The 24,991-nt window shown below is 37.0% G+C and overlaps 1 protein-coding gene across 3 annotated transcripts; it reads left to right on the top strand.

Moving 5' to 3' along the window:
- The first annotated feature begins 2,357 nt into the window (after positions 1-2,357).
- On the top strand, positions 2,358-22,919 carry IMPACT (impact RWD domain protein). Of its 3 annotated transcripts, none has more exons than XM_080339016.1 (11): positions 2,358-2,460; positions 3,960-4,088; positions 4,886-4,938; positions 5,940-6,002; positions 9,066-9,151; positions 10,781-10,909; positions 11,205-11,299; positions 15,733-15,806; positions 17,486-17,576; positions 20,728-20,862; positions 22,641-22,917. In XM_080339016.1, exons 1-11 carry the CDS (start codon positions 2,425-2,427, stop codon positions 22,710-22,712), a joined length of 963 nt encoding a protein of 320 aa, XP_080195142.1. In that variant the 5' UTR covers positions 2,358-2,424; the 3' UTR covers positions 22,713-22,917. The 3 variants fall into 3 exon arrangements, with proteins under 3 accessions (XP_080195142.1, XP_080195141.1, XP_080195143.1); XM_080339015.1 differs by having other exon boundaries at positions 11,202-11,299; XM_080339017.1 differs by lacking the exons at positions 2,358-2,460; positions 3,960-4,088 and adding an exon at positions 4,523-4,568 and having other exon boundaries at positions 11,202-11,299; positions 22,641-22,919.
- The last annotated feature ends 2,072 nt before the right edge of the window (positions 22,920-24,991 follow it).

Below are 24,991 nucleotides of genomic sequence, written 5' to 3'. Positions count from 1 at the left end.
TAATTAAACAAACTCTACCCATGACACTGAAGACAGAGCTCTATTTTATTTTTTACAATTACTATTGATTGGCTAAACTAAGAAAAAAGAAACTTCCATCCCTGTAACCTGAATGTGGGATTTAAGATTTTGGGCTCAGATAGCATCATCAGCATTGTTCATTAAGTTCTGGTATGCCTATAAAAACATGCATGTTCTTAAATACTTTAAAATCCCAATTAATTAACATGTAGGAGACAAAACAGGAGCATGAAAACATGGCACCATTGGCAAATGCTTAGCTTGGGATTCGCTGTTAACTCCCAAATACTATCTGTAGAAGTGCTGTGTAACCAGTAGTTCTCCATCCTGAGTGTATGCAGTTGATAATACAGAGTTGGGTTTGTCTCTACTCAGTTGCATCCTGGGTTTTTTGTAGCTGTTTTTGTTTTTCGAACATGTCGCCTGCTTGTCAAAGTCATTCTGAACTCTAATCCTGTTCTGCAGAGCAGGTCCAGACTCTCCCAGCTTTTGAGAAAGGGGAAAACAAAGCTTACCTTCTACACAGCTGAGTCAGTATAATAAGGTGACACCCGTACTTTGCACTCAAGGAAAAAAGAGATCTTTACTGATCAGTGCTGTCTTTAGAAGACATACATAAAACTTGTCTATGTTAAATAAATGAACTGCATTTCTGTAAGGAAAAAAACATGGAACATGATTTTTCTTCAATTATTTTAGAGGAAATGATGTAGTTATAAGAATGCAAATCACTCATTTTGGGTGGCATAAATGCGAAGTAGAAATTACTGTAACTGTAAAATCATCACTGAAATATAACTGCTTTATTTTAAAAATAGGATGTCATGAATAAGGCAAAAATACTTGACAAGTGTAATCTTGATTCTGTGGCAATGTGTGACAGAAATAGATTTTGTAACAAGTTATTAGTGCCAGATCTCGACCCAGTTATTTGGGGTACTTACTGTATGGGTATGTTAAGTTTCCTTTACTTGGGACAGCAATGAAACCTAGCATGGGAACAAACAGGACACTCAAAATAATTCGTTCTTTCAGAAACACTTACGAATGGCTCAGGGGAGCAGCATGGCAGTGCGCTGAGGATGGATGGGAAGTGTCAACCGATGAACTACTCGAATAGTTATCTGGGACTCGGGCTCGGACGCAGCGATGCTTTGGTGTCTGTTTGGGCCATGGGACAGTCCTGTTCTGAGGCAGTTTGTACGTAAGAAACAGAGTCCATAGGAGGGGAAAGCAGCGGGTGCAGGTAAGCACAGCCAGTCTTTAGGGAACCGGCGGCAAGCGGCAGCGCACAGAGACCTACGGGCGCCTCACGCAAAGGGAACAGGCGGCAGACAGATGCTCCGCCACCCCGCCTTGAGCGGGACCCCGGGCGGGCAGAGCCCGGCTCTCCCGTCAGGAGTCTGAGAGTTCCCCTGGTGCATGGAATTCAGGTGGAAAAGGGTACACAAGTGAGATTTTGGGGCAATTATGCAAACAAAATACTTCTCTCAAAGACTTGTGGTCTTTATCCTCTAAACTAGTATGTGTGTGGTCCGATTCTGCTTAAGCAGCTGTGACTCCCATCGTAATGGAAGCTGAAGCAACACTCAGCCTCATTAAAGCAGTTAGTTACTTCGACGATAATATCAAATCAGGATGTTACTTGCAGGATGACACTGCAGAAATTTGAAACTTGAGTGCTTTTAACTCAGTGGAAACATGGTTTTGTCTAGCCCAGGAAGAGGGAGAGCACAAGCTGCCATTGAATTATCCTTTAAGAACACTTTTCAAGTTGATTCTCAGTATTTGGGGTTTGAAATCAGTAAAACCTAAGAAGTCATTATGTGATCTTTCCTTTTTTTTTTTTTTTTCAGTCAGAGAAAATTGCCTTGAAACTTAAAACTGAATTACACTTCTTCCCACCTTTTTTATTTTCAAATTTTGAAAGTCTGTGTTAGATTTATTTTATGATGAAAACTGAAGTCAACTTCACTTTTACTCAGTTTTTCCATCTGATAAATCAAGACTAGTTCAGGTTACAAACTGAACAAGCTTTGTGGTTTGATTATTTCATGTTTCCTTGTAATCGTTATAAAAACCCACCACACTTTTAATGAGATTTAGTCAATGAGAATTATACGCCAGGATGAATTGTATGGATATTTTTTGTCAGGTTACAAGGCAGCCGCCTCTTCCCTTTCGATGCTCCCTCCAGTTGGGATCCGAACTCCGAGAGACAGCAGCAGCCGCGCGGGGACAGACCACGAAGGGACGGCGGCTCGCAAGCAGCGCTGAGGTCCCACTGCGAAGCACCGCGCATGCGCGCCCGCCCGCGGGAGGGTGAGCTGGCGGAAGGGAGGGCAGGCGGCTTCACCGCCACTACTACGCAGGCTGCCCTTTCCCTCCTCCCTTCAGGTGCCCATGGCGGCGAGTGAGGAGGAAACGGCTCAGCAGCAGGTGAGCGGCGGTGAGGGTGAGGAGGGCTGCGGGGAGCCGTGCCCGTGTGCTCGGCGTGTCACGGTCCCGCCGGGCAGGGAGTGTGAGCGCCGCGGCGAAGGCGGTGGCTTGGGTGGCTTCTGGTGAAGCCCGGCCTTGTGAGGAGCAACTCGCCTCTGGGCCGCGGTGCTGCCCGGGCGAGTGCCTTTGTACAGCGAGTGGCCGCACATTTAAGTTGTGGTTAGTTAGGTTGTGGTTGGACTCGGTGATCCAGAGGGTCTCTTCCAACTGAAATGATTCTATGATTTGCACCGAAGAGCCACTTCAGGTGTCTCTACTGCCTCTGTACTTGGTACTGGTGAGGCCGCACCTCGAATCTTGTGTTCAGTTTTGGGCCCCTCATCATAAGAAGGACTTTGAAATACTAGAGAGAGTGCAGAGGAGGGTGACGAAGCTGGTGAGGAATCTGGAACACAAGTCTGATGAGGAGCGGCTGAGGGAGCTGGGGCTGTTCAGCCTGGAGAAAAGGAGGCTGAGGGGAGACCTTATCACTGTCTACAACTGACTGAAAGGAGGTTGTAGCACGGAGGGAGTTGGTCTCTTCTCCCAAGTAACAAGTGATAGGACAAGAGGAAATGGTCTCGAGTTGCACCAGGGAAGGTTCAGGTTGGATATTAGGAAAAATTTCTTCACAGAGGGGTTGTCAGGCATTGGAACAGGCTGCCCAGGGAAGTGGTGGAGTCACCATCCCTGGAGGTGTTTAAAAGACACATAGATGAGGTTCTCATGGACATTGTGTAGTGCTAGATTAATGGTTGGACTTGATGATCTTGACATTCTCTTCCGACAAAAATGATTCTATGGTTCTATGATTTCTAGGTGGAAGGTGGCTGTTCAGTTTTTATGGGAATTTTCTGGTAAATGCATTCAGTCTTAGAAATAACTTGTGCCAAGGCCTTGGGGTCTTTCCCTGCTGGGGGATGACCCAACCCGGAGCAGCACTAGTGGTTTGCTAATCACTAAATGTATATAAATCCTGTAAGGAACTAGAAGAGCAACTGATGCAGCATAGGGCCCTGATTTCCGTCCATTCAGCAGATTCAAAAAGTCCTTCTACCCTCATCCAGGAAGAAGGGAAAGGGTGGATTTTGGTATCTCCAGTAGAAAAAAAAAAAAGAGACAGAAAAACTGGATCCCTCAGAGGAAGAGGTGTTTGCCAGTGGGCTGCAGGAATGTGTTGTGGCTGCTCCCTGTCCCTTTGCTCGCCTTGTTGCTGCTGAGAACTAGAGTGTTATTCATAGAAATGCGAAATTTGGTATGTGTATGGAAGAACTTGGCAAATCTTACTTATGCTGTGAATTGGAACTGGATCCCTGGTATTTATGGCCACCTAACATACTGAATCTTGTAATGTTTGTAAATAAGCTGTAGAAGAGTAAGGCTTAAAACTGTGGTTGACATACAAAGCTGTGGGCTTTGGGGCAGTTTGTATATTTATTTTTACATAATGCTTTTTCTAGATTGATGAAATTGAAGCTCTTTCATCTATATATGGTGACGATTGGTGTGTTGTTGATGAAGATGAAAAAGTCTACTGCATTAAGATTAATGATTGTCTGGATCAACCAAAATGGACCGTCTGCCTGCAGGTATAGTGCTGTTAAGGAGTTTGACATAGAATTTACAGTTGGACTGTTTGCCTGCATGAAACACTTTTAAATAGGATTCATTGTCTACTCAGATTAAGGAGCTTGACACAGAATTTACAGTTGGACTGTTTGCCTGCATGAAACACTTTTAAATAGGATTCATTGTCTACTCAGATTAAGGAGCTTTTGGGTTGGAATCTGTGATAGACTTTTCAGTGATTGTTCCTGTAACACATCAATGTGCTTGTGACATTTTCAGTAGTTATCTATCCTAATTCCATAGCTGACAAAAATTACTTTCAATGTTTTCTCCGAGGACTAGGCTTTAAAATATTTTTTACAGTAACTTTGTGTAGGACACCTCAGTGAATCTACTGCAATTGCTTCTAGGTTTACTTTCTGTGAAGTGTGGAGACAATATGAAATTTGGATCAACTTAACTGAGTAACTTGCTACTTTATGTTTACAGAACTGAAAACTGTAAGTTTACTTAGTGGAAGAAACACTGAAGTATCTACTTACAGAACTGCAGTGTATGCAACTCCATTCAAATTTCTTCTGCTCTTTATTTTACATGACACAAAAATTGCACCATGAAATATTACCATGCATTACCATTATTTGAATCCTAAATACAGGTATTTAGGTTTTCTTGTAATTCTGTAACAACATTTGTGATTATTTTCTTCATTTGTAACACTGATTGTGGTCCTAGTGCTTGACATCAGAGTACATCAGTAAAACTCAGCTGGCTGAGAGGAATAGTCCGGTGAACACTTATCCTGAATTTCTTTTAGGTGATTTTACCACCAGGATATCCAACTGCAGAGCCACCTATTTATCAACTAAAGTAAGTGACGTTTCTTGCTGAGAGTTATTTTCTTTCAAACGTTTGTATTTCCTTTGTGAATTACCACTGTTAGTTGTATATAGTGTAAGTTAACGTTTAATTGACTCATTGAATTAAACCATACTGGAAATGGGGGATGTTTCAAGCAAGGATATTCTGTTTTTTCTCCTGCCTTAGCCTCACAGAGCTCCCTACCATGATTTGCTCTCTTCCCTCAACTCTAGATCATGTAGCATTGTTTTGTGACAAGGCAGCAATTAGACTGTGGAATTATGTTGGCTGCTGCCTGCTGGGTTGGACAGTGATGTCTCGTTGCTTCCTTGCGTCTACCCCTCATGTCTGGATCCTTCTTTCAGATTGTAAGGCATGCTTTTCATCTGTGCACTGACTCTGGTTGGGATGGAACCATAGCATGTATCATTTTCCTGTTTTCCTTCCCTGTTCTCCCCTTGTCTCCTGACATGTAAATGAGATGGGAATGGAGATGTGGAAGCCAGTTCCTTGATTTGGGTGACAGAGGGACCTTCAGGGCATGAGGCACAGCATATCTACTGAGGTTTGGTCAGCAGTATCAACAAGACAATCTAGAATAGTACTGGTAAACTTGAGGCAAAGTTGATAACTTAATATGAGACCGGGAGGGTACAGGTACAGAACTGAAGGGTCATCCTAAATCTAATAGACGCTATGGTTCTGAAGGTGTTGGAAAGATAAGCTAATAATACATAAGGTGACTCTGGAGTGACAATGACCTACTGTGAAAAATGAGTCCAGCTTTCTTACCTGAGGTAAGAACAGGCAGCCCAAGTTTGGAGTCTTGAAGGAGAACTAGGTGATCATGCTTTTACCAAGATACTTACAACTGGAATCTTGTCAAGTGGGAACAGTTGACAATGTTCTGTTTTCAAGGTGTTTATCACGTTTATTTTAAACTGAATGTTTGTTGAGATGTTGGAATCAGTGTATGGGAACTATTTTCATTGCATATCTTTTCATTCTAGTGCCCCTTGGCTTCGAGGACAAGATTATATGGAACTAGCAAATAGCTTGGAAGAAATATATGTGTAAGTTAGAGACTATGGAATATTATAAAAGGAGACAATGTATTTTCAGTGTCATGCTCTGCTTAATGTATGCTTTTAAGTACCTGCGTGAACTAATAGTTGTGAAGTGATTGCAGCAATAGCCATAAAACAGCAAATTTCTTTTGTAAATCTAACAGTTAAAGATGTGATATATTTAGTAAGTGTTTTGTGAGAACAAATTGTGTTAAACTCTGACAAATTTATTTTATATTGTTTAGACCTGATGTTCTGTAAGGATAGAAGTCTTCATTTTGGCTCCTGATACGTCAGCCTTTAGAATCCGTGAGATTGCTTATGAGTTGGTGCAATGAATTATGAGACTTCGGCATCTATTCTGCATTTGAATGTTGAACCACAGCATGTGAAAATATTGGTTTGTGTCTTAGAGCATAAGTGGTAAAACAGTTTTTCTTAAAAGATAGCTAAGGGACAAGTAGGTTTTAAGACAAATTAAACACATGCAGAATCTATTAACTAGAATCTGTAAAATAGCAGACTGTTCATTATCACAGTGTGCAGCTAACAACAACTCATAATGAACACATGAGAATAAACGGAACATTTAGAAATACTCAAATTATGGTTTTGAATTGCTATGGAATTGGGGTAGTAAATGTAGTAATTTTAAATGGTTTATTTAATTCTTTCAGATCCCCAAAGTAATATAAACTAAACAAAATGAAAATATGTCATAAGGAAGCACAGTCATGCCCAAAATACTGAAATCTAAACATCTTGCATAAGAAATCTTTTTTAATGCCATAAAATAGGGAAGAGAACACTTAGCTCGCGTGAGAGTTTATCTTTATTACTGAGTTACTTTGATTAACTGGATTTCCTACCTAATTAAGCAACAGATAATTTAAGCAAACAAAATTGAATTTGGAGTGTTAAAAATGCACTGGGATTTTAAGTGAAAACTTCTATGGGATCATATTAACCACAGTTATTCAGCGGAGCAAAAAGGACAGAGATTGTCCAGATTAATAGGATTTTCTGGAGTTTCTACCAGCAGTGCAGCTGCTGTTCTAGGAGGCTCCTTAACTGTTCTGAGCATCTGGAGGTTGTGAAAACCTTTTTTTTTTAATTTTCTTTCTTTTCTTTCCCCCCCTTTATTTTCTTCCCACCTGCTGGTCTCTTGTAGGTTGTTAAATTGTACTAGTTAGGTGAGTCCCTTATGGCTTTGTTCTGTCTGTCTCAGTTGCTGTTCAGAGCCTTTACTGGTCTCCTGTCATTTTTGTTTGTTCAGCAGGAAATTAGTGCATTTGTACTTTAGGCCATATATGTCCTTCTAGACTGTTTAAAAGCTTTCTGGAGTAGTCACTGATGTGAACAGTGTCTGTGAAAGCCTTTTATCTATCCAATATCTAAATAGTTGATGGGTAAAGAGAAGTACTCTGCTTTGTTTACAATGTGTGTTTTGCCAGATTTCAAGTCCCTAGTGGTCTAAATTGTTTAATTCTGTGATTTAAAACAATATGAACTATATTGTCCATCACTGTCTTCTTCAGGAGGTGGAAAAAGCAGATAATTTGAGATCACAAGTCTGTTTGGGAGACCCAAAGTTCTTAGAAGTTATATATGTAGCAAATATTTGGATTATTTTTTTCTCCAGATAGTTGTCTGATAAGAATTTATTCAATACAAAGCTTTGTTTCATGACTTAGACACAAGTGACAAGAAAAATAGCAGTATAGAAAGGTAACCTTTGAGACTGTTTTTTGTGAATAGGCACAAACTGAAATTAGGTGACAGCTGAAGAAAACTGAAGAAATTGCTATTTACTTCTGCGCAACAGATAAATCTTATTCATTGTCTAATTTCTCTCATTCTGCCATTAAAGCAAATATAGTTCTTCATGTATTAAAGTAGTGCTTCTGCATGATAAGCAGCAGCATGAAATCAGGGCATGGGATTGTTCTGGAGTCTGTCCAGATTTTCAAGACAGTGCTACAAGGTTATAAATTCCTTATTTTTGCTTGAATGTTTTATCTTAAAACATGTAGATTTGTTTGAATTTCTGATTGCTTTCAGGAATAGTCCTGTATACATTAAGCAAAATTAAAAATGTTATTCTGTCACTGATATGTACTTATGTGGTATCCCAGATGGTGGCAGTAAGAATAAAATTAATGAGAATCCATGCATTACCTATAGCTCTACGTCTTTAGTTTTGTTTTTGAGAGAAACACACAGTTCATAAACTAATTAAAATATCATTACAAAGGCAACTTTTCAGGGTACCATTTAAAATATATTTTGGGTTGTTTGAGTTCTGCTGCACATTAAGGCAGCTTTTCTTAACTCTGAATATGTGCAGAAAAAATGTGCTCATCCCAGTACCTTAATACACACCTGTGCCCCTGACAAAGGACTCCTAGACCTAAATCCTCACCTCCCTGTCCTGTTGAACTGTGTGTTACCCAGACTGTAGAGCAGCAATCCAGTTGCCACTGACCTCCTGTCACAGCCCACCGAGATCAACCTCTGCTGTGTGTGTGCTGACTGCTTGAGGTGGAAGTGATGCTGTTCCAAGGAAGAGCCCCTTTCCCAAACATGAAGAGGAAGATTCCTCTGCAGCCACAGAGCAGCTGAAGGAGCTCACCATTGGCAGTACCGTACTTTTTGTAGAGAAAACTGATCCAGAGCAAGCTCTAAGGCTAGACATCCTGGCTTAGTTTTCTTTTGAAAATACTGACGACTGTCCAGCATATCATTCTCACAGTTTGTTTCTTTAGTGGCAAGAAAGTTTCCATTGGTGGCCAGAAAGCTTCTGTTAGTGGCCTGTTTTCCCCAAGCATTGTTGCTTTTACTTAAAAACCAAACCGAAACAAAAAAACAATAAAATCACAAAGAGAATATCATGTGCTTCACCCAATGGGCTACTGACACAGAACTTTTCACAAGGCTGTCTAAGCTCTTTATCTCACTAGATCATAGTGTTCTATTTCTATATGTCTGAAATCTGTATCTTATTTACTGTACTTTCCAAGTGAAATCTGCAAAAATGATTCTTCATTCACTGTGAGTTTTAACTTTCAGACAGAACCTCGGTGAAAGTATACTTTATTTATGGGTGGAGAAGATACGGGAAGTTCTGACAGAAAAGGCACAATCATCAGATCCAGGTACATACACAGGTTTTTCAGTTTACTTCTTGTTCAGCTGCAAACTAAGATTTCATTAGAAGTTAAAGTTTTATGCCCAGTTTTGTATTGGATCTAAATAATGGGAACCAACAGTCTCTAGTGTCATGGCTTGTTGTTTTACAGTTACAGCTTCCCTTCTTAAAAATTGATTAAAAGGAAAAAAGGGATTAAAAGGAAGGAGATGATCTCAGTGAACTAGAAGGAGGTCCTCAGTTCTCTCAGAAATTAAATGAGTGAAAGCAGAATGTGGCACACAGGTACATTATGCATTTCCCTCTGTTCTGCAAAGGAATCATTCGTATCAGTAATTAATAGGGTGTACTCTTGGAGGATTTGGATTAGCCTTAAGAGAAGGTAAACTTCAGTGAAGTATGCTGACAGATGACTAAGTATTTCATCTTAATTGCACTTCACTATATTGGGATGAGAAGTATATCATCACTGGAGTTGTGGTGATTCTTCTGCTGTTACTCTTATAGTGATAAAGTGCGTGTAAATTCACAGTTGTTTCAAAAAGTGGCAGTTAAACTGCTATGAAATACATGAGTGACATGCGTGCAATGCACTTGAGGCAAAATGAAATAGAAATATTTTTTCTAAGTCATGGGTGTTAGCTTAGTCCTGTGAGGAATAAAAGACTGAAGAGGAAAACAGAAATATATTTTCAGTACCTCTTCGTGATAAGGTCAAATTGTAATCTTTCAATAAACTATATTTTGGTGCTATATCACAGATACTTAAAAAGTCTTTTTTCATTTACATGACTAAATGAGTGGATATGGACAAGCGGAAATTCTACTGACAGTACAGGAAGTTAGTTGGGTATCTTGACAGCAACCTTGTGATTTCTAGTTAATACACCTAATGATTTTTCTAGGCGTTTTGAACATACTGTATCATCCATCTACCTTTTTATTGAAAATACCTTTGTTATAAAAACTGTATCATCACCACATCATAGGCCCTCTAATTAGGATATTAGATTGTGATACATTAATTTGTCTGTATGGTAGATTCCCTCTAAATCCAGTTGCCAGAGCACTAACTATGTGGGATATTTACTCTTTTGGTACTGACTATTATTTTTTGTATGTCTTATACATGAAGGAAAATAGGATTTTTGGAATCTCAGAATATTTGAAACACGTCCAGAAAGATCTTTCAAATATAATGATTTTATAACCTCATGAAATAGCACTGAACAACAGCTCTACATTTTTCCCCAAATGACCAATAAATGACTGGAGTTCTTGGGAAACATCAATGTTTTGGTCTCTAAATTCAGATTAGCATTGTAAATGTTTAATGGAAATGGTAAGCATTATTCTTTTTTTCTTAGAAATACTGTAAATTAGTACTGAAACAGAAGATATTATGCCAGGATCACATAGCATGAGTGTTGTATTCCTAATTCTAAGGAGTATTTTAGTTAATACTGGAGTAAGAATTTCTGGGTTTTGTTGTAATTAATGTTACTATTCTGTATTTCATTATTTTTAATGGCAAACTAATTTGAACTTAAAAGCTAGAGATTTTTGAGAAGAATTTGAAATTTTGTCTTGTATCACAAAAAATGTGTCATAAATTCTACTATTTGTATCTTAATAGAACCAGATATTAAGAAAACCAGTGAAGAAGTTGATGAAGATGATGGAGATGATTTTCTCCCAGACCATCAGCCTGTTCTGGAAGATCCGATTAAAATGTTAAATTATGTTACACCCGAAAGTCATGAAGGTAAAAGAGATATGTCCTTGTTAATTCTGATGAAATAATTCAGAAGAGAGGGACCTTAAAATTCTGGTTTTTTACTCAACTTTTGAGTAAAATTAATGACATTAGAATTATAATAAAGATTAATAACAAGCGTAAAAAGACCCAACATATTTTTGGTGGTTCTGTATGTCAGCTTGTGTACTTCACTTCAACAAACCCCTGTTTTAAAGTTGAGACATTTGTTACTTATGTAGCCATATACATTGTTTCAGTACTCTTAAATAAAACAAACACTTCCCTTGTTTGTGATCAGTAGATGAAGAGCTGCCACCCATACATCATGGAAACCCAATCACTGATCGAAGGAGTACTTTTCAGGCACACCTGGCTCCTGTGGTGACACCCAGACAAGTTAGTACTGAGATCAGTTCTAGTTGTCTTGTCTGTACTTTGAGCTTGACAAAATATTACTGGGATACTTGGGATTAGCCGAATATGTCTGTCTTTGCATCTTTGTGTGCTGATATTGTCGGAGTAGTCATCAGTTTCTTGCTTTCATTATCAGCTAAACAGCTCTGAATATCAGCTCTGCAGTGTGTCCTGCTATTCTTTACCATTACGTGCATTAGATGTAAGAGAATAAGAACGTTGAAATTTGGCTTTTGAATGTTGGCAAGTTTATTGTAAGACATTTGGAAGCTACTGAATCTGCCATGTGTTATTTGGAAAATGAATTTATGTATGTTTTCCCTCCTTCAGAAAGGAATTCTATTGAAAAATACTGTTGGATAATGCATATTTAAGTGCATATGGTAATGCATATGTAAACACATATGATATCTTTATTGAGATCTAAGTGAGAGGAGTAAGTGTGCTTCTGGAGTTATATATGTCCACAGCTAAAAAAAATGTCTGCATTAGTTCTTGTCTCTTATTGGAATCATTGGTGAACGTAGACCTGGACTAGAGTGCCCAAAGAGGGCAGCTACGGTTTGTTTCCCATCATGTTTCCTGTCTTTCAGCAGTTTTACATGAGGTAAAGAAAGTATCCTTGTGTTTAATATTACTTGTTTTTTTGTTTTTATGGTTGGCTTTTTATCCTTTGTGGAATTTGTTGCTTCTTACACCATAATTAACTTTCAGAATCCACAGCATTGTATGAAAATATGCCTGCCTCTGCTGTGAATCATTCACTCGTTACTTTGTTGCACCTCTCCGCTTTCTCTGTGCAGTTGGATTTTATAGACACATATCATATATAACAGAACTTAGTTTTCTGTGTGGAAGACCTCCAGTCTATTTTGGTATGTGTAACATGTGCTGTAACACTTTGAGATGCAGACTAGACGTATACACAACACTGAAGGTGCAGTCACTCCAAGGATTTATAGAGTAGTGTGAAAAGTTTTCTGTTTTCCATGTTCTTTTCTTAGTAGTATCTTTCAGTTTACTTTTGTGATCTCTGCTGAGCACTGAGTTGGTGTTTTCATAGAAATTACCATTGTAACTACAAGATCTCTTTTTGCAAATGCTAGTATTAATAACTGGTTTGGAGTAACTTTGTACATCACTTTGCATCTGTTAACCTCAGCTTCGTTTGACCCCTGTTAAGTGGAGAAACTAGTGGTCTACTCATCTTTTTTGTCATTAGCTGAGAGTTAAACCTTGAGAGGATTTTCCTCTTTCCTTTTATCCAATTCTGTCTTTAAGATTTTTTGGTAAGAGCTCTTTTCAAAAGCTTTTTGAAGTTCCAGGTGAGCTAGATCTACCACATGCTCAGTGACTGAAAGAATTTTGACAGATTGACAGGGGTTTGAGGTGTGTTTCCCTATGCAAAAGCTGTAACATTTTAAGCTGTGGGTTTTTTTGGGTTTTGCTTCCCCTTGTTAATTTGCATAGTATGGACATAAGACTTGTTGGTCTTTGTTCCCTACATCGTTTCTGGAGTACTTTTGAGATGTTGGTGCTGCATCAGTCATCTTCTGCTGCAGAGGCAGTTTTAACTGGTAGGTTAGATACTTTACCTATAGTTTAACACTTTCATACTCCAGTTCCCTTTAATCTTGTTATATATAAATGATCTGGTTTTGCTGATTTGTTGCTGTTCATTGTATCAGCTTGCTCAACATTATTCTGTGGTAAAGCTCCACTATATCATCCTTGCTTGACATTTTGAGTTCATAAATACTGTGCAATCATTTAGGTTTCTGTGCTACAACTATATTGTCTTGAAGTGATTCCTTTATCTATATTATATTTATCTGCTAGTAGTACACACCTCTGTTAAGCATCAGCTTCTTAGGTGTTTGAAAAAAATTATTATTTATTTTTACACCTTCAAAAATGTGCTGTACTTTTCACATCTTTCTTCTTTTTCTCTGTCTGGATACAACTTGAACTTTTTTGAACACATCTTCAGCTTTTTTGAGCTATTCTTTTACTGCTTGCAGACTCGTGTTTTAAAATACTCAGTACGTTACCATTTTCATTAAAATAGCACTGCACTTCAGGGACTTCCTAGCTGTGCGCAGTCCCTATGAGCTGTGAGTCAATGAACTGTGTTGCTTTAGAAGGGGAAGAAATTGAAATCATAGGCTTGATGTCCTTTTCTCATTTTAAAAAAACCTCTCGCTCTTTGATCGTGATTTATGAGTAGGATTGTTCCTATTTACAAGGAAGTCTGTACCCACAGACATGGGTTTCCAAAAGGGGCAGGTCTGTATCAAGAAATAGTACTCACTTAAAACAGGTTAGTTATTTCCCTTTTGTATACAAAGACATTCTTAATTTCTTTTTTTTTGATGACTTTTTTTTTTTTTTTAAAAAGACAACATATAATTTATAAACCTAGGAATTTCCAGTCAAGACTTATTGGTATGTGGCTAGCATAAAGATAGAGCAATTCCCCGAGTGTTGAATCCATGTTGTTTCGCAGAGTCTTGCCGTACAGTGTGAGGTGGTTGGTCTTCAGACTGCAGGGAAGCTTTACTGTGGTATGGACTCATTTTTCTGAAAGAAAGCTGGAAGAGGTGAGGAATGGGGTAAACATTGCACCTGTACTGAAAGCTGGCTTCTTTACCAGCTGAAGAGATTAGTGTACACCCATAGTACTTTTATCTGCATAATCTATATGCTGCAATGATATTCATCAATATTGTAAGACAGTACACAGATTGCTGTGTAAATTCCTTTAGTGAGTATTTTTAATAGTGGAAGTTAATTTCCTATGTAGTTTTTGGTACTAATAGCCAGAGTAATACTGCAGTTACTTATATTAAAAAGTATGTTACCATAAACCTTATGGGGCAAAGAAAGTGATAGGTGTATTTCAGGTAGCAGGCATTATTATTGCTTTTCCTTGTCTTGGTTTGCTTATTCGGATATTTAAAATGTATGCGGTTCTTGGACTTGACATTGATTTAGTAAGGTGGGACTAAGAACTGAACTGTTGTTTAAGCATCTTGTGTCTTTTATGAGCAGGTGCCTCATTGACATGTAGAGAATTGCATCCCTCATTTCCCTAAAGCACGAATAATAGAGGGGGGAACAGGAGTTAAAAAAAAGGCTCAGGAGCTACAGCAGGAAAATGGATAAGCTATTGCTTACCTGTAAGATGTCTGTCTTGGAGGCTCATTGCTAATACAGACACATAATGAATCTTGAAGGTATATTTTTAGGAACCTGGTAGCTAATAAATAACTCATGTCAAAGCTGATGATCATTTCATGTGCTTTGTACAGTACATGCTAAGTCCATGTATTGAAATGTATTTGTGAAAGTGTATTAAGTAATATGAGTTGCCTTCAATATTCACCTTTAGGGAAAGGAAAAAAAAAAGGAGAAAACAGGTGTCTGAAGCAATGTTCTCTGTTAGTAATTGGACTTTTTTTCATTGAGGTATCTTATATTTGTGGTGATTTCTGTAAAGTGAATTTCTTCCAGTAGAATTGGAATAGCATAGACAGATACTAAATGTGTATATTGATTACTCCTCAGAAACATTTTTCTTCAGAGTGGAAGGCAATTTACTTGCCAAGATGGTTTTCCCAAGCTTTCTCAATTTCATTAAAGTTTTCCTCAAAGTAGTATTAATCTTGTATTGTCTACTGAAACAGTATCTTGTTCAAAGCTCTCCTTTTTGTTAGACCAAACTGGAGAAGGTTGAACAATTGCTAGCTTGTTTAATTAGAAACAGAAGATGAACTGATATTGATAAATGGTTTGAATTTGTTGCTTCTTAAGAGCAGAGAGACACGGTGGGAATACCTCTTTTCTGGGAAATACACTTTCAGACCCATAACAGAACATTATATTTTTAAATTATTCTTTCTGTGAAATGCAAACTGGGGAAAAAAAAAAAAGTATGTTTGAGGAAAAAGTAAAAACTTGAAATATAGTAGATCTTTCTAAGCATCATAGTTTTGTGAAATAGGCGAAAGCAGTGCGTCATCGGAAAATGTATGTCAGGTTGTGTTATATTATTCCAGTTAATGTCACAGTTGGAAAAAATTAAGCAGGTGTTATTGATACTTAATACCAATTATAAATGTTTTTAGATCTCACTGTCTCTCTTATTTAGTAAAATGATTTGACATTTCTACATCTTCAGCAGTAACAGGAATGCACAAATTCAAGGAACAGCTGTTTTCAATATTGCAGAAAAATTATTGAAACTAGCATGAGGGTACTGAGAAGCTGCTTCTTCAGTTATCACACTGAATATTTAATTAATTTTATGTCAAAGTGTGAAACTTTATATTCAGATGTTTGTTTAGTGGTGATAATGAAATGATTGATATGAAATCCCCATTATAAAAGGAGGCTTGTTTCTGATTTTTTTAAAGGTAAAGAGAGTTCTTGAGAAATTGTATGAGAATAAGAAAATTGCGAGTGCTACCCACAACATATACGCGTACAGGTGAGAGATGAATAGTGGGTTTGTTTTTTCTTCAGTATTCTTTGATAAATGAGTGCAGGACATGAGAAAAGTAAAATCCATCAAAGAAATTCCTCGCTATTAAATCTTTATGGGAGTAGGTTTCTTATTTGTATGGTAAAGGTTTTAGGTTTTGTGTTGAATTTGAGGTCAAGGAAGTAGAGCATATAGAAGGAAATATGCTAAGATAGTAAAGCAGCATTAGGAATAAAAAAAGACTAAAAGAGGATTTGAACATGTTGTTATCCTTTGTATAGTATGTGTGAACATGGAAATGCTACATCATTCTGAGCTAAATGTGTTTTTATTTGGGCAGAGTAACCTTATTTTCCCTCAACCTTATATTTAGAAATAACTGAAAGTTTTTAGTTCAAATAAAAGTTGAAACAGCCTGAATACAAGAAACTGCAGCAAGAATGAGAAACAGGTGAAAATAAGTTTGGCATGGTCTATTTCTGGCAACTTTTGTAAACATAGCTTATGTGAAATGAATTGATCTCAGTCCAGATAGTGATACAGGTTTTCTGAGGAATCTTAAGTGATAGTAAAAGGAGACTCTCTCATTACAGGAGGAACCAGTCATCTGAAAAAGCATGTACAGACACTGTACATTTATGCATATCCTGGCATGATCGTAATGAAACATAACATGAGAGCAGGTGAAAGCTTACTTCACCAAAAAGTCCAGCTATGTAACTGGTTTCTGTAAGGAGGGGATCTCTGCTGCTGCTGATCTGGCTTCTTTCACTTGTACTATATAAATACACTACAAAAAAAGCAACAGAAACATGCTTGTTTCTTCATGTTTGTAATCTAGTACTGCAAGGCTCTGTCATTGTGTCACATGTGTATTAACTAAGTTGGGAAGTTGTGAAACAGGCATTGGAACAGGCTGCCCAGGGAAGTGGTGGAGTCACCATCCCTGGAGGTGTTTAAAAGGCGTTTAGATGAGGTTCTTATGAACATGGTTTGGTGCTAGAGTTAGGTTATGGTCGGACTTGATGATCCTGAGGGCCTCTTCCAACTGAAATGATTCTATGATTCTATGAAATCAATTGGTAACAAACATTAGACCTCTGAGCGTTACTTCTGGAAAATTAGATGTGAGCAGGAATCCTTTATAAGAAGCGATACAAATACACCCCAAAGTTTCCTGGAGTGTACCATGAGGAAATAGATGTGCATAGAGAATCTGAAGGCAGCTTTCAGTAATAGTTTCATGCTGCTGCTGAAATACAGACCTAACTAATTATTCATAATTGTTTTGTCCAAATTCTTCCAGCTTGTGAGTGTGTACCATAATTTGAACCTGCATCTGGTAGAGTTGGTTTCAGCTATATGTAGTTATTAGGCTAAAAACGGAAGGATTTTTCTTATTAGGGAATTTATACTGCTAATGAGTCTGGAGTTATCCTAAAGTAACTAAATTCTATCTAAAAGCTTCTCAAAACTTGTTCTGCTGTACAGATTAATATCTACGGTTTACCCTGAGCCTCATCCTGTTTTTGTGTAAATGTCTTTAGTAGAGAAGTAGAATTGATACACGTGTGTATGAAAGATCCCTGAGACTTCATCAAGCATGGTAAAATGTTAGTTGACTGACATTTTTTGAATCTATTTTGTGTTATTTTTTTCTTTTTTTTTTTCTTTTCCCATATTAGAATATACTGTGAAGATAAGCAGACATTCTTACAGGATTGTGAAGATGATGGGGAGACAGCAGCAGGTGGACGTCTTCTACATCTTATGCAGGTTATAGAAATGAATCTTTGACTTCTGGAAGTCTTGAACAGATTTTAAAATTCACTACAACATAAATAACCTTGTAGAAGGTTATTCTATTTCTTGCTCTGCTCTTAGCCAATAGACGATTGCTTTCTCAAAGGTGAAAAAAAATTACGGACTGTTGCATACATGTAGTAAATTGGGATTTCCAAGTCTTGGATCATAGAAACAAGTAGGGTTTCATAGGTACTAGCAATAATTTGAACAGTTCAAAAGAGAAATAAGTTTTGATTTCTCTGCTTACTATGTGGTGTAAGGTATATAGGAAATGAAGACTGGAAGAAGCTGGTTGACAGAACGTAACAGCTGACCTATGCACAGCCTTTCATTCTCTTTCCTCAAATATTCGTGATAAAAATAAATTTATTTTTGGACTTGCAGAATAGAGCTTCAAATGCAAAAAATAGTGGGAGTGAAGGAGTTCAATTGTTTTGATCATTTAATCTGTTTCTTTGTGCTGTTTCCAGATGTGAGTCCCTAGCCCTCATACATTTTAGATTTCAAGTATTGAAATAATATTCCCTTGGCAAAGTTGCTTCTAAATGTGTATTGAGATTCATAAATTTTGGTTCACTGGCATGATGTAAGCCCTAGTAAAACCATATATTAAATATCATAACTATAGGGGACATCTTATGCAGTGCCTCAAGTCACTTAGCTATATCAGCACACTAATTACTAGTTTTAATTTTGATTTTTAGATTGACGTCCTCTTTACAATAAGGGTTTTCTTTTCCCATTCTTTGCTTGATTGCATATTCTGTTGCTTAACGTGTTATGGTCTTATTCCTGGAGACTGTTTTGAAGTGCTTTTTTAATCTCAAAGCTTATGTTTTGGTTTTTTTTCCTGAAAAAAAGTTATAATTTGAATTATTTTGACATTTTTCGTTTTTGAACCTTCCTAAGTAACTCAAACATGACTTGTGAAGGAAAACTTTATGTAATATATGCAAGTAGATGTGGCAAATATGAAAACATTATTGTAATAAAAATAACATAAAGAAACAGCTTTGCAGTTACTGTACCTCAGTTTGTTACGAGTTTATCAGCTTTTTCTCAGCATGCTAAAGTATACTTTTGAGAGTTGTCTGGGCACTTAACGTTCCATAAAAATCCAGTTTAGAAAATGACATGAAGTTTTCCCTTTCCAATGTGGATGTGCCCAAATCTATGGATCATCTCTCTCCATCTGTAGTCCTAATTACTGGGAATATTTTTGTTTTGGATGAGTACTGCTGTAGGGATCAGAAAAGTGCAATTTTCACCCACAGAAAAAGATTAAAATAGTTTATGGGCTGATTTCTTGATGTTCATAGGTCTTGTAGTTTTTCTGTTATAAGCACTTAGGACATATCATATGGGCATGAAAATTAAGTGGTTTAATACACTTATTGTTGCAGTTCTTACAGTTCTTCTTTTGCAGTAGAAATCTTATCTCATTTCAGATAAACCTAGCACTTCAGTCAAGATAGCACTTTCCGGTTACAAGATACTGTATTTTAGATTAGGTCTTTTGAACTTAGTTGGGAAACTTTTTTAACTCTATGTTTGGCATCCTGTTTACTGTGAACAGTTGCTATATGTAGACTTTATGGCCAATATGTAAATGTAGAGTAGAAAATGCCTGTCACAAAACCTGCTCCAATCCTTTTTTGCTTTGTTTTGTTTTGTTTTTACATTATCATTTTCATTTTAAAATTCTAAGGATATTACTGTTTTCTCAAACAATGATAGAATCTTCTAATAGTATTGTTCAAATTAGACAAATATATATAAATTTCTCCTTAATGGACATGATGCTGGTTGTTAACATGCTTTATAGATGGTTAGCTCTTAAGGTGTTTTTCTCACCTCCACCAAACCACCCTGATACTTTGCAGACCACAGTGGTTTTGCTCAGCCTTAGGCAAATAAAGCTGCATTTGCTTTGTCTTGGTCAGAGCCACCTGGGTGCATCAGTGTGGTTCTCTGCAGGGCTGGAGAGAAAGCTGTTTGTAAGTGAAGACTTTCCCCAGAGGTTTCAGCTGGTTTTGTTTGAGGGATAAATTCAGGATCGCGGTCACTAATCTCGCAACACTACTTAGAGCAAAAAAGCTAACTGGTGATTGTCACTACACTTTTTTCCATGCAGTAACATGTGTCTTGTATTTTGGCAAGATGTGTGTTTCTCTCTGATACTCAGTCAATCAGCATTCTCTTTGTTACTGGTGTTTGCTGATGATGGGGAGGTCTTGAGGACAGAATTGCTGTAAGGTGGAGTAAATTATAGTTTTCAAGTCTAGCCAAGTCACAGTTAGATTTTGTGAAAAGTAGAACTGTTGAGGGCATGCCATATTTCTTGCCTTTAATTGCAGTAAAAGAAATCATCACTTCTGTTTAACTGCTTGATTTTCTTACTTATGGTCTTAAAAAAGCAATATAAGGGTTGTTTAGTTACTTTCAATCCTAATTGTTAATACAATTATTTCACATTGTGTGAACTTTATATATGCCATTATGAATTCAGAAAACAACTGCTTTCTTGTAAGAGGCTAAGAATCAAACCTGGAAAATGCACAGATTTTCCTGTATTATCCAGGTGCTGTTTCTAAGTACTGCACAAGGTAACAGTATAGCTTATGGCATTTTAGGTATCCATATGTATAATGCCTGTCCCCTGGCTGTTATTAGCCTCATGCACCAACACTTCAAAAAATGTGGATAGAAAATCTGCTTAGTGACAGAGGTTCTCTGGAAATCATAATTGATTGTATCAAAGAATAATAAATGTAACTCAGTAATTTTCCTTTTAAGTAGTGCCTGTAGCCTTTGACACGTGAATGAGCAACTGTAGTGCACATGAGATACCTTTATGCCCTTTCTGAGGGATATGTTGACTCATTTTACATTGAATTTACCTTTGGGTAGAAGCTTGAAGAGGGAAACTTACCACAACTGCTGATTTGTCATTATTTGTTACCCTTTGATAACATGTGTTACACAGACATGACTGTAAGTTCTTCTTGAAAATGAAAGATAGACTTTTTTTTCTATGTTTAAAATAGGTGTCATCCATAAAACTAGTTCAAGTAAAAAAATAACATAGATATGTATATATATTTTTTTAAAATAAATATAGATTTTGAACGTCCATAATGTGTTAGTCGTGGTATCCCGCTGGTATGGAGGAATTCTCTTAGGACCAGATCGTTTTAAACATATCAACAATTGTGCAAGAAATATACTTGTGGAGTACAACTACGTACATTCAGCGGTAAGTTTCTGTCACTTAGAATGAAGGCTTTTTTGTGTGAAATTGTGTAAGTTGTCACTGTTAGATGAAGCCAGAAGAAAAGTAAGACTACCTGTGTCATCCTCTGGTTGTTTTGATGCTCTGACAATATGCATAAGATCTATGCAAAGACTCCTGAAGAACTTCCAAAGGAGTTAGTGACCTGGTTTGTAAGTGTGAGATGTGCAATAGAAGGGTGGCAGCAGTTGACTTCATTGGTCCTGAACAGGAATTTAAGGGTTGAGGGAGGATGGGAAGGGGAAATGGCTCTTTCTGTGTGTTCAGAAAACTGGAAGCTGCTACCAGTTAGTGTGCAGGCAAACTGAGCTTGGGAATCACTGGAACTGATAGGCATTTTAAAAAGTGAAAGCTTTATTTGACCCAAATAAATTTTTTAAATTATAGATGATAGATGCCATTAAAAAAAACCAACAACCTAGACTAGAAGAATTCAAACGAAGTAACATTTTAAATGTTACAGAAAAGATTAAGGGAAAATGTTTCAAGAGAGCTTACATAACTTGGAAGGCAAAGTTCCAGGTGTCTTTAAATGGCATTTTACTTCTCAAAGGCCTTTGGTCATTTAATCCTTTAATATTCTTGTTTTTCGACATTTCTTCATCCTCAGAACACAACATTAGATATATTTATATACATTATAGTATGCAATTGCTAGTAACAGAAAGCTTTTAAGACAGTAAGAAATAATTACTAATGGATATTGAAAAGTATGCACTTGTCAGGTTTTTTATATGGAGATATCTAAGATTGCTGTGGCTGAAAGCTGAGCATTCTTCCCCATTCCTCCTCCTGCACTTTTGCGTTATTTGCTTTTTGTACGTTAGAGGTGCTTAAATGTACTTACTGATTTACCTTCTTGGCAGTTTATCAATGTTGTTATTTGAATGAGGTTCTCATAAAATGAAACTCTAACCCTCAAGAGAAGGTGTAGTATCAAAAATGACTTATTTATTTTCTGTTTTTAACAACTTAAATCAGACCCTATTGTGTATTAACAAACGTTTTGTTACCAGTGTCCATCCAAAAAAAATAGATGAAACTTATGAGAATTATTATTAGTTTTAGCTAAGATTCTTCAGAACAGCAGAGTTCTAACATCCTGTTAGAGTCCATTTTCCTCCTGTGCACAAGAGGTAGAAGGGAGAAGAATAAAATATCCCAGGTTCTGTCAGGTGGAGCATCAGATTCCTTCACTGTTTTGGGTAGTGCCTGTGATGAATGCCTACTGAAGAAAAAAATCTTCTTTTCCAGAACTGGCAGTCAGGCTAAGCTGTAAATGACAATGTTCATTGAGCAAGACTGGCAAAAATTTGTTTTTCCCACTGTAGGTTTGTTGCACATAACGGAAGCAGTTTTAATGTACTGGTGTACAGTATAGCTCTTGATAAGGCCACATCCACACTATAAGCAGTTTTGCAGTATAGTATAGATGTATTCCTGTACTAGTAACCTCTTCCTTGAGTGGAAATGGCTTAGATTGTTTTTACATTCTATACTTCTGTTGACGTAGCTATGTCTATGTTTTTATCATTGCTGAATACGAAGTTTCTAAATAACAAGATGAGCACACAAATTAATGAAACTGAGTGGTTAAATATTATACAACTCAAAAGTTTTGTAAATCCCAGTGAACTACAAACACTGTTCATATTAAAAACAAGTCTCATGGGTGACTTAGAGAGAATGTACAAGTGTATAAGAATGTAGATTTAATTTTTAAATGCTGTTTTTCATTTCAGGAAGAGTCATCTAAACAAACAGGAAAGAGCAAAAAGATAAGGAAGGACAACAAGAAGAGAACAGAACACTAATTTTTTAAAACTATAAAAAATTATTTTGCACATATTTATATAAAGAAAACATGGACATTATTGTCAAATATCGGACAATAATCGGACAGCCGTATGCGATACAACAGACATTTTGTATTCAAAAGAGAATTCAGTAAAGCTATAGATATATTTTCATCTTGTTCTGTGATTTCTTCGCTATTGTGAAGCAGAACTTAAACACAAGTTTTCTATATTGTTGCACACTTCAGCTCCTCGCTTTGAGAGCACTGTAACATCTGGAACCATTTACCTGTCCACCCCTTCCCACCCAACAATGGTTGACCAAAATATGGATTATTGATCTCGGTTCCTGTCTTGTATTAGTACTTGAATTCCCTTATTTGTTGTGCTGATGGTGAGACTGGAGTAATTCATAGAGCAAGTCACTTAGGAAGTGTTGTATTTCCTATACCTGAAAGGAAAGCGTGTGGTCCAGTGCTGTTTGGCCTTGGAGAGCTTGTGCAGTTCTTGGTCACCTGCCTATTGATGTAAGGAAGACTGAACATGGGCGATGAACTAAGAAATGTAAAGTAATTACTTCAGAATGTGTTGGGACTCTAGGAGCCTGTTGAAAAGCTGAGGATTGAGTGTTGTATAATAAAAGGAACCAGTGATTTCAACAAAGAATATGGGGATTTTGAAATTGGACTGTTACAGCCAGTAGTGAACATTAGTAAGCATTCTGAAGTGACTTCCATTGGTGTAGAGCGGGAAGAAAAACAAGTGTTAATTATAGGATCACAAACACTTGAATTTTCTACTATTTAATTAATAGCTTGCAGACTTTTCTCTAATGCATTACAAAAAACACCAAACAGAAACCAACCGGTCAAACAAAAAACACAGGACCTTTTGTCAGTTAATTGACATATTGCTATTTAGATGGCTATTTTTAACATTCCCTTGATAACTTGCACTTGGGGAGAATGGTGGTCTGTTGGGGTTTTTTTTCATTTTTTTCTTAAGTTAATTTCTGAACTTTGTGATTCATTAATTACTGTCTGAGTCGCAGGTGCTTTCTTAGGTCAGGTACACCTTATGTAGTTTGCTCATATAGTTATGTCAGGGCTGTGACTATTTTTAATGACATTTCTCTAGTGGCACTTACATAGTTTAAAGGTATGTTTGTAAGACTAGTTTATTTGACCACCAGTTTGGTATAAATCTTTTTGCCAGTGTGTTCTTACACTGAATGGTCTATTATAGTTATTCAGTAGGAGTACCTCAGAAAACCTTTCTCAAGGCAAGTATCATCTAATCAAGGTAACTATTCCAGAGTTTTGATATAGCAAAAGAGATATTTCTTAAGATTTTCAGTAACTTGAAAAGTACCACTAATATATGTGATTTTAAAAAGCAAACCAACCAACCAAAAATGAAACAGAAAACAACAAAAAAACCCCATAAACAAACAGAAAAACCCCACAAAAACGAAACACAGATAGATCCTGCATTGATTTACCGCAAGAATTTTATGCAGTTCCATTACCTTGTCTGCATAGTAAGGCTCTTTTGGATTCAGGCTTAGCATCTGTACTTGTAATAATGACGTGGCGTTTGTCCCAGGGAAGGAGATCCATATATTAATATTACAGTATGTAGTAGTCTTGCACTTTTTGGGTCATACAAGTATTTCTTGTTCGTAGTTTGTCTATCATATGGATAGACTCCTATTTTGCTATTCACTTCCAGTACCTTATTAATGTAAGTATTCCAAAGTTTCTGTTGTTTTTATGAAAGTTTGAAATTGTAGCAGTTACTTAATATGGGAAGCAGTTGGATTGCAAGATGTTCTGTGCTACAGCTGCCCAGGATTCAGTTCCACTCATGGTAAGATGTTCTTTTTCCAAAGATCATCCTTTAAACTTGAATGCTCAGAATCAACAAATGATCCTGCAAGTCTGAGCTTTTGGGTGTTCAGTCTGAGTCTTTTTTTTTTTATTAATACTGTTTTTTTCAGAAAGTACCAATCCTTGTCCCCAAGAATCTTGTCTCAGTGTTGTATGTTAGCAAAAACTAAAACCCCAAAATGGAAGAAATGAGTTTTGGATAACCACTTGCTGCGTAAATGAAATAGATCATATAGGTTATCCAATCAGTGAGCTAAATTAATCCCCTGTCCCTTAAAATGGCTGTAAACAGACCAACACAGTGGAAGTGTTTATTTTGATGCTATTTCTTTCAGAGAGAACATGAAGTGCTGGTGGCTGTGGATACTTTTGGTTAGAGATGCTGTATTCTCTTCCTATTTTGGTTTG

Source organism: Nesoenas mayeri (assembly GCF_963082525.1).
Source record: "Nesoenas mayeri genome assembly, chromosome: 2".
Lineage (NCBI taxonomy): Eukaryota > Metazoa > Chordata > Aves > Columbiformes > Columbidae > Nesoenas > Nesoenas mayeri.
Note: the sequence above shows the minus strand (reverse complement) of the source record. Positions and strands in the feature narration are given on the sequence as shown.

Bases quoted from the DNA above. Each gene is read 5' to 3' on its own strand.
- IMPACT (XM_080339015.1), top strand. From the start codon at position 2,425: ATGGCGGCGAGTGAGGAGGAAACGGCTCAGCAGCAG. The intron at 4,939-5,939 runs GTAAGTGACGTT...TTTTCATTCTAG, and splicing joins CCACCTATTTATCAACTAAA to TGCCCCTTGGCTTCGAGGAC. The intron at 6,003-9,065 runs GTAAGTTAGAGA...TTTAACTTTCAG, and splicing joins AGCTTGGAAGAAATATATGT to ACAGAACCTCGGTGAAAGTA.